The sequence below is a fragment of the Juglans microcarpa x Juglans regia genome, chromosome 7S, assembly GCF_004785595.1.
Source record: "Juglans microcarpa x Juglans regia isolate MS1-56 chromosome 7S, Jm3101_v1.0, whole genome shotgun sequence".
In the NCBI taxonomy this organism is placed as follows: domain Eukaryota; kingdom Viridiplantae; phylum Streptophyta; class Magnoliopsida; order Fagales; family Juglandaceae; genus Juglans; species Juglans microcarpa x Juglans regia.
Genome location: NC_054607.1, coordinates 7,303,088 through 7,313,020, shown reverse-complemented (window position 1 = coordinate 7,313,020; position 9,933 = coordinate 7,303,088). Strand labels below are relative to the sequence as shown.

Sequence of the window (9,933 nt, the reverse complement as noted above, 5' to 3'; positions counted from 1 at the left end):
ACTTAAATAAAAGAAGGTTTTGAAGTTCAACTCGATTTTTACAAGTTTTAAATAGATAAATCATATATAAGTCTTTATAAAAAAATAAACCCCACTTATAAAAAATATAAAAAGCATATTCTTTATTAGTGAAATCTACTTTTTTATAATGAACTTATATGAAACTTGTCTATTTGAAGATTGTACCTAACATTACTCGGGAATGAAAATGGACACCAACAACTTAGGTGCCAACTTGGACATCTTGGTTAAATTAAAGGAGATTAAAAAACAAAGTGTGTTGCCTAGGAATATGGTGCTTCTGCAACCAATGCATCCTTGTCAAATTGGAAAGGGAAAAGGATAGAACACAAATACAAAAACCTAGTATTCTCAAATGAGTAGATGTTGGGAAACAAGTGGTGAATTATTTACAACTTATAAGGGAAAAGATGCTGATGCTGAGATGACAAAGTGTGTTTCCAACCTCATATAGTTGTGATAAAAAGAATTGCAGAGAAATGATAGTTGTGGTGATTCCGAACAAAACCCTTTTCAAAAAGGAATGCCATTTATTTGAATATCACAATTTTTCATTGACATTTCTATTTAACATGAACCAGCTTTCACACCTTTACACTCATCACCACCCAGTAAATTGCCAACTAAGACCCTGAAGCAATACCGGGAGCTTAATTCCTAGTATTACCAAGGGGACCAGGAAGAAACAGCAAAATAGGGGTAATGCTGACTTGGTAACAGATGTCTCTATAACTTGTATCTGTGGTTTTCTCTACTTATACCCATGACTTCCATATTCTTCCCTCCAAAGAAATAACAATGATGGAAACATCATCATGGTAACGCCGTCGATCCCCGTGTGGTATTTCGAGTAAGTCATGGAAGTCCATACCTGAAATTAACCAAACCCAAATTCACTTATTTTTTCGATTTCGGAAGTTAGTTAAAATGTTTCTATTCCATAAAAAAGCCTATTCCTTATTGAAATTTGAAACATACCAGCTTTCTTTGCAGCACGGAATAGCACTTCCTCAACCAGATGCTGTGCCGGGTCTCCTTCTGGTTGCAATGTGATGAATTGTTCTACTTCAGAAACAGCTTCTTCATTCGTCATGTATTGATAGAGTCCATCTGAAGATAATATCAAAAATCTGTCTTTTGGACCTAAGCTATGGTGGTATAGAGATGGAACACAATTGATATAAGGTGAAGTCCCTACATAGTCGATTCTGAACGTCTCCAAAAGGGCATTGTTCCATTTTGGCTGCAGACACCAAGAAAAATCAGCTGTAAGAATGCGAGAAAAACGTCTCATTAAAACAAGAAATTTAGGCAGATAGATTTCTACAGGACCAAACGCAAACATAAAACCACCAATTTACCAAATTGTTCCACTATCAATCTATTCTGACAGATTTTTGCTAGGAACACGTAACGCTCCTATCAGACACATGCTTACAAACCTCATCTGTTTGAGGGGCAGAAAGCAATGCACATTGTTGTCTATGTAATAGTTATACAGAGACAATGGGCTTCATTTGGCTGATGAGCACATTCAACTATCCATGTCTCAAAGCTTCTATCATTTAGAAGTTTTCACACAAACAGTTGGATTCTTTCCAATGTTTCCGGCAGTAGTTCATGCCAACAGCAGCATCACTCATTGCTTTCTTCCACTTTACATGAAATTAATTTCCAAGGTATCATTCTAGTAGTTGGTGCATCTCTATGGAAAAATTAAGTGCTCTATCAAGCTAATGAATATGAGATCAAGGTAATTAATGGTACTGGAAATGTACATCATTACCATTGTGAGTGAATGTGCACTATTTTGTATATATGCCTATGTCTCAGAAATCTCATTCCCAATCATCATCTATCCATGTTCCAGGATTTACTTTTTCAAGCATAAAGGATGCCGAACGATTTATCAATGTTCAAGTTGCAATCATGAAAGAAAACTGAAATCTAGGAAGCTAAGAATGTTAAGGTACCTTCTTGAGAAACCCAGCACCAAAAGCTCGAGTGACCTTCAAACCCTTCACACGATCGTTCATCACAGCACAACCATCATCTGGATGTTCATTCTTTATTCTCTGGACCTCCTGCAATGCAACCCAACATTTATCCGTCAAAACAAAAAGGCAAGAGAGAAATCTAATCAAAACATTCAATCGACAAGAACAATCTCCTTTTAAAAACAACACTTCCAAGAGTGTTTTGTACCTCATCTACATCAGTGCTATGATCCACGCTAAGCTGAAAAGCAGTCAGATTCGGGCATGTGCTGGGCCTATCGCCGTCGGACGCTTCCAGATCATGCGTTGTTTCTTCGGTGATCCTCTCCAAGTCATCCCGAGTCCTGCCAATCCAGTAATCGGGCTCAGCCTTCTGAGCCAACACGGCTCGACTATCACCCACATTCATCACATACACGTCCTCACCTTTCATTAGCATTACCAGCACACACGAACCCATCAACGCCAACTCCGGATTTTCCGCAACCATGTTGTCGGCAATCTCCAAATAGGTCTCCTCTGTCTTCGTCAGAGCTTGCGATAGCGCTTTCAACACATCTGCGTGATTGATCGTTTGCGACCCATCCGACGCAGATTTATAACTACTCTTCTGTAATTGTTCCTTCAATCTCCGGTCGAGCTCCACTCTCTCCCGGTCCCACTCACACTTCCACCACCACCTCCTCTGATTCTCCTCCCATTTCTTTTTGCTCCTCGCAGAACTTTTCTTACCCCTCTTTCGCTTCCCGTCATCCCCACTAGCACACGGGTAATTCTCGGGCTCCTCAATTACGCCCCGGGCACAAGCATCACCCGCCGTCTGATTCCTCAAGGAATACTCCATTTCCGAACTGGAATTGGACTCGGAATTGGAAGTCTGTGATAGAACAGGGGAGGATGTGGCAGGGGCAGATGTGATTGTGCTCGTCGCAGATCCAAATCCGTCGTCCCACAATAAACCCTTGAGCTCCTTGTGAACGGCAGAGTATAAATTCGATAGCAAGTAATCGGGCGCGTCAGGGCCGTTGAATCCATCGTAAATCCCAACGAATACCCAGCCGCGCTCCTCCGAAACGACAACGTGGACCCGATCCTCCCCTGCTTTTCCTTGGGCCCAATGAAGATTCTGACTTTCGAAGTAGTCGTCGTCTTCTAAGCTACCATCACTACTGAAATTCACGCTACTCACCGTCAAATTCTCATTGTGATGCTTCTCCTGCCCTACAAACCAATCAGGCTCTTTCACGACGCCGCCTTTGATCGGAGCAACCATCGAGTTTTGCTGCCCCCGAGACATGGCCTTCGATATTGCTCGCTGAAGGACACGAATCAGCTTCCCCTTTCTCGATCTAGGTCTGAAAGCGAAACCCCCATGGGAGAAGCTCCTTTGGAACTGATCCGAGTAACCCTTTTCGATTGGACCGGAGTATAGCCCGGGATCAACCGGGCCGGACATGAAGCTCCGCTCAATCGGACCCGATAAGAAACCTCTTTCGAGAGGGCCAGAGCCTGGAACTCCGTACAAGCTACCAGAAATCGGGCCCGAATTCATCAGATTCCTCGGGATTGGTTGGAGAGGAATCGATGCGAACGAGGTGGAACTCTCGAACGTCACCGCTCGCTCGATACCGTGGTATGAATAGTCGTCGACGATAGCCGTGGACAGAGGAGTCCACGTGTTGGCGCTCACTGATGCGCCGGAGATAGTTTTAAAGGTAGTCGTCTCTTCGGAGTGGACCTTTGAGGAAGAGAGTAGTGTCGGGTCAGGTCTTACGTAGCAGAAGGAGTGGCCCTCTGGACCCGAGAGTAGAACAGGTATCTCCTGCCTCCGGCGAGCCTCTTCGCCGCAGGTGAAGCAGACTGTTATCTTTCCCAAGCCGTTCCCCATCACCAAAAAGAATGAAAAAATTGGAGTCTTTTTTCTATTTTGAGCAACTCAAAAATATCTATCTCTGCGACTCTTATCTCATGGCGGATTCATTATCTAAGAGAAAGCCAAAGGGAAGCTGAGAATGAAAAGAAGAGAAAAGAAGAAGTGGTTGAAGACAGAAGCGTTGACTTTTGAGGTTGAGTTTTTGAAAAGATAGTAGAATTAGGAAAAAAAAAATCTTTTTTCCTTTTGTTTTTATTTATATTTTAAATGCTTTTGTGTTGGGTGAGGCGTTGACTCAGGGGTACGGTTTAAATAAACTCATGGGTTTAGGTCTAGATGAGTAGATTAAGCCTACGAGCCCTACGTGTCACCTGAGAGCGTGGACCAAATTCTCGTTTATAAGTGGGCAAGGTTTAGGCGGTTCTGTTTCACGCCCACAAATAGCGCGTGGAGTTACCGTAGGTGTCATTTATTCTGGTGGGGATCGAAAAAGTCAAAGAGCAAAGCCCAATGAACATGACTTAGGTAGGCGAGCCGTAATCACCGTTTGATCGGGCAGAGGAGATTTCATTAGCGCAACGGTTGAATGACACGTGTCATATATTATTCCCTCCCGTGTCATCCATTTGTCAACTCTCTGGAGGTTTCCGGAGTAGCAGCTCGGCTTGACTTTCCTTTTTTGATTTTCAGTTATATTTATATAAAAATAAAAATAATAAATAATAATAATAATAATAATAATAAAAGATTTTGGTTGCGTTTGCAAGGGGAGTTTTTAATTGTTTAATAAATAGAGTAAGGTCGGGGTTGTTGCAGGTTACTAAATATTCATATTTTACAATTATAATTGCAGTTCCACTTCTCTTTTAAATTTTCTCATTTTAATCAATTATTTTATTTGTTAAAATGTTATTATAAAGCCTCCGTACTACATACTCACCACAATTGTCAAATCGTGTTTCTAGATTGTGTTTATCTCGTATTATGTAATGAATATTTGATTATATAGATTAATTCGAATTCAATTTATTAAGTTAAATATGTCAAATTTTTAAATTTTAACTTAATTCATTTAAATAATAGGTCTTATCATGTCACCTGTATTGACTCTTTTAATAATAAATTAGAAATGTGTTAATACAACACGATTTATTTAAATTCGTTTGTTTCATGTAAATAGGTTGAATTAAAACATATAACTTATTTGATCTGATTAACATAATTTTACATAAAAATTAAAATTTATATTTATTAATAACCATAGTATCTTAAAAAATATATATCAATATTTTTTAAATTTTAACATATAATAAAACTAATATTACAAATCATATAATAACAAATATGTGCATAAGTCTAAAATTACAATTTTAACAATTAAAATGTTTTCTATGGTAGAATAGATCTTCATTTACAATAAAAAAAAAAAATGTTTTCAACTTTTTTTCGAGCATACAAAACTTTTCATCTCAATATATTTTGAGAAATTCTATTTACAGTCTTTAAATGGGGACTGCATGTGCAAACCCTTCATTAAATGAAAAAAAAAATATCATTTTGAGAATGATATTATTGTAATTTTAAAAAATTTTAAAGATAAAATTGACTAAACTTGTACATACAATTTTTAAATGAAGATTATATGTAATATTGCTGATATATTTTATCTGATATGCACTAATATATATTATTTTAATTATAATTCAGATTATTAAAAAAATAAAACAAAAAAACCGGGGCGGCCAATGATGGTCACACCTCGTGGTTGGCCCAAATCGACATGGTCATTGGCCCTCAGCTGGCCCTCCATTTTTTTAAAAATAAATAACTCAAAAATAATATTATGAATTTATTATTTAAAATTGTTTTTAGATACAACTCACATTTATACAAAAATCTATAAAACTTTCATCTCATCTCTATGTTTTTCAAAGACTTCCATCTTTTCTCTAACTTCAACCAAAGGCTTTGGTTTCTTATGTTTCTTACGCGTTGGAATGGACCTTTTTGTTTTTTCTTCCTTGACAGCTCCAGATCCAAGTTTATTTCAAGCCCTATCTTATTCCTTGTGATCACACTCTTGTACAACAGCCAAAATATATTTGAAATATTAATTTTATTACGTACAGTCACTTTTGCATAATTTTATACACTCTATTAATATAGCGGAACTTAATATTTATTTTATATTAAAAAAACTCTATATACAGTTATTTTTATATAATTTGTATGCACTTCAATGATATGATTAGTTACGTCACTTTTTTTAATATAAAATAAATAATGAATTCTGTCACATAAATATACAAATAATACGTAAAAGTATTATATATAACAGAATTATTTGAAATATAAGGTAACCCTAGAGTTTATTCTCCTACAATTATATGCTGTTTTTGCCTCAATGTGGGTTGTTTCCACGTGGCAGTTAAGTCACCTTGAAGTATCGTGAGACAAAAGTAATGGTTTCAGTTACAAAATCTCTTCCAACAACCCCCAAAGAAAAGGGTAGACGTGTCGAGATTTCCTTAAATGTTTATCCGAAATTGAGTTCTTCAAGTAAAGATAGATATATAAAATAATCTTACACTATTTTTTTTTATATATATACATTTGGAAATGGGATTTCAAATCTAAGACTTTCATTTTAAAAGTTGGAAGTTTATGTTAATCAGACCACAATCAGTATTTATTGAATATTTAATAACATATGAAAAATACTCACAAGTATTAATATATAATATATAATCACTTTATATATCTATCTCTCTTTATATTTAAAGTAGTGCTACTATGCCATGCAAATTACACTTTTTTTTCTTTTTACTTTTTTTTTAAATATTTGTTAAACTTCTTTAAACTTTTTTAAAAACAAACACCAATATTCTAATAACCATTTCCTTAATCATTAAAAAAATAATTAAAAATAAAATAAGATACATGAACAGTCAAATTAAGATGACAAATTTAAACAGGATAATATCATTTTTCATAAATATACTTATATATCCAAGGGACTAATAATAATAATATCTCGAATTCAAAGCAAACATCATTCAATGTTGTAAGTGGAGAAACCTTCCTAAGCCACCATCTCCACGATCACTTTGCTTGCCCCCACCCACTCTTTCTATCCGTTGTCTTCTTGTTTTAACAGCTACTCAACCTTGCATGATTAATTATAATAATCTAAACTACTATCATGAGTTGCACACTAACTCACTTGATTTATTAATTTATATAACTTCATCATTTTTACATAATCACTCAGCATTTAAAACAGAATTCTAAAAAATTTATAATATATATATATATATGGAAAAAACTACTCTTCCCGCTGGTAGCTCCCACCGGAAGCAACCATTGGGTTATTTATTTATTTATTACTTAATGATTAAGATGTATTTTCTAATAATGTTTTATTTAAAAAAAATATATATGTAAAAAAATGAACTAGGAGCTCCAACGGTGGCTTTAGAGCCACCACATATATATATATATATATATATATATATATATATATATATATATATATTATAGCTCGGATTGAGCTATACGGTGCATGTGATCTTTATTGCCTCTCAAAGATATAATGATAAAAGGTAGGTTGGTAGAAAAAGGAATTTTACATGACAAGTCTTTAATAATAAGTAAACAAGACATTTAATAGACGTCTTCCAGTCACAAAAAAAATTTCAAAAAATTAAATTTATAAACTGACTCAACTTCATATGATATGTTAAATTTATAAATTGATATGATTTCATATGACATTCTTAATTTACTATTTAAAAATTATATGACTTAATATTTTTGTTAGTAAACGCACGCTTGATTACATATAACAGAAGATTTCAAAATCTTGGGCGAAATCATGATCAGTGACTAAATTATTATATAGATTAAATATTGGATATATTTAAATAATTGAATGAAGCCATGAGACTTCCATAGTGTGTGCTTTGAATATATAGTAATAGTGGCCATCACATTCATAATTTTTCTTAAGAAACGTCATTTGCAACACTTTTTTTTTTATTATTATTATTTTAATTAAATAACACTAATTATAGATGAAACATCGTGGCTGGATGCATTGACTCTCATCAACTTGAACACAGAATAACGTTGTCTGTATTTCTTTTTTATAAGATGCTCAACCTTACATAATAATATAATGTAGCATACTATTTATCGATTAGACATTACTTAAAGAAGATTTTTTTTTTCTTGATAAGCAATCCTAACAAAATTTCATACAAATAAATTTATAAGTTGATATGACTTCATTTGATACGTTAAATCTACTTTATAATAAAAATAAATTTATAAATTTATAATTTAATATACTATATCAAACTACTTACTAAAGCATTAAATGAGAGACACGACATTGTTTTTAGCAGTACAAGAACTTCATTAATAACATAAGAATAGAAGTAATGTGAATCTTGATCTTGTAAAATCACTGTACTTGCAACATGATCAATTAATAAAAAAAAAATCATATTTTTAGCTTTTTATAATTAATAAGATCCCATAATATACGAATTATTAACATGTAATTTCTTTATTTCTTTTCTTTCATTATGGGAGATAATATTGTAATGAAACCCAAGAAACTTGAGCTAAAGGATTTGCACACCCAAATTCATCTTTTGAGGGACAAGAATTGAACGATCATTTTTTAATCGCTTCTAGAAGAAATTAAGATAATGATCCAATGCATTGACCCATCAACATGATCAATTAGTGAATAAAAAGATTAATATTGCTTGGAATCCCCTAAAAAGTATTGACTTTGATATAATAATATGATATACTATAAGCTGGAAGAGAAATGTTACAAGGAAGTTTTACAGTACCACACGCATTTATTAAAAAGTTGAGATAGATTGAAATAGTTTGCAAATAGTAGAATAAAAATTAAATTATTTATTATATTTTATATGAAAATTTGGAAAAGTTGTTTTAAAATTTGAAAAAGTTGAATTATTTATTATATTTTATGTGAAAATTTAGAAAAATTATAATGATGATATGAGATGAATTGATGTGAGTTTTAAATACAAATGAGGCCTTAATCAATATGTGATTTATTATTTTTATTGTTTTATTTAAATACGTTGCATACTAAGCATTAAGATAGAATGACCATAATAACAAATCATATTTTAACTAAATGGAAGCATATGAAGTACGCTTTTATTTAAGTAGAATTTTTCGTATTTTAAACTGGAGAGGAAGAGAATGGCAGCCATTGAGCAAACACAATCCAGATAGCTTGACTCAAAAAAGGAATTAATTAGCCACCAGGGTCACTGTCAGTGGCCATGCCATCACCAAAACCACCATGTATTACCACTTCCCAATGGCACATAGAAACCAAAAGTTGTCGGAAACCACTGACCCTATGTACCATTTTTGCCATATATGCACATCTTGGACCTCCCCTCCCACATTGCCAAACTTTGACAACAATGCTTGCTGTGAAGTCACATTTAACGTCTCGTTGATTTTGTTGGATGCCATTTTGTGCTGCATGTGTAATGTCGATGCAATTAGTTGCCATGTGTTTTCATATTCCAAAACCTAATAAGTCCTGTTTAGATATAGAAACAGTTTCGTCGCATTTCATTTCATCTTATCATTATAAATTTTTTAAATTCTCACACAAAATATAATAAACAATTCAACTTTTTCAAATCTCAAAATAATAAAAATATTAAAAAATAATATTTTAATAATATTTTATTTAACTTTTAACTTTCATCTAAAATCATTTTATTTCATCTCATTATCCAAATGTGGCCCTATTGGGTTTTGGAATATGAAAACACATGGCAGCTAATTGTCATGTGTCAGACTTGGAACCATAGAGTTTATTGCATAGCCGCCCCACTCTTATTGTACTGCCCAGTAGTTTTTTTTTGTCTTTTCACATTTTTTTAATACATTTAAACATTTTTAAAAAATAAAAAAATACATCAATACATTTAAAATCACTTCCTTAATCACTAAGTGAAAAAAAAAAATTGACCA

General features: G+C 33.5%; 1 protein-coding gene across 1 annotated transcript; it reads right to left on the bottom strand.

Moving 5' to 3' along the window:
* Positions 1–531: 531 nt before the first annotated feature.
* LOC121240622 (probable protein phosphatase 2C 4) lies at positions 532–4,098 on the bottom strand. The gene is made up of 4 exons (XM_041138100.1): positions 2,227–4,098; positions 1,995–2,105; positions 1,000–1,264; positions 532–892 (listed from the first exon to the last, which is right to left on the bottom strand). Exons 1-4 carry the CDS (start codon positions 3,904–3,906, stop codon positions 777–779), a joined length of 2,172 nt encoding a protein of 723 aa, XP_040994034.1. The 5' UTR covers positions 3,907–4,098; the 3' UTR covers positions 532–776.
* Positions 4,099–9,933: the final 5,835 nt, after the last annotated feature.

Bases quoted from the DNA above. Each gene is read 5' to 3' on its own strand.
- LOC121240622 (XM_041138100.1), bottom strand. From the start codon at position 3,906: ATGGGGAACGGCTTGGGAAAGATAACAGTCTGCTTCACCTGCGGCGAA. The intron at 2,106-2,226 runs GTACAAAACACT...GTTGCATTGCAG, and splicing joins ATAGCACTGATGTAGATGAG to GAGGTCCAGAGAATAAAGAA. The intron at 1,265-1,994 runs GTACCTTAACAT...TGGTGTCTGCAG, and splicing joins GTGCTGGGTTTCTCAAGAAG to CCAAAATGGAACAATGCCCT.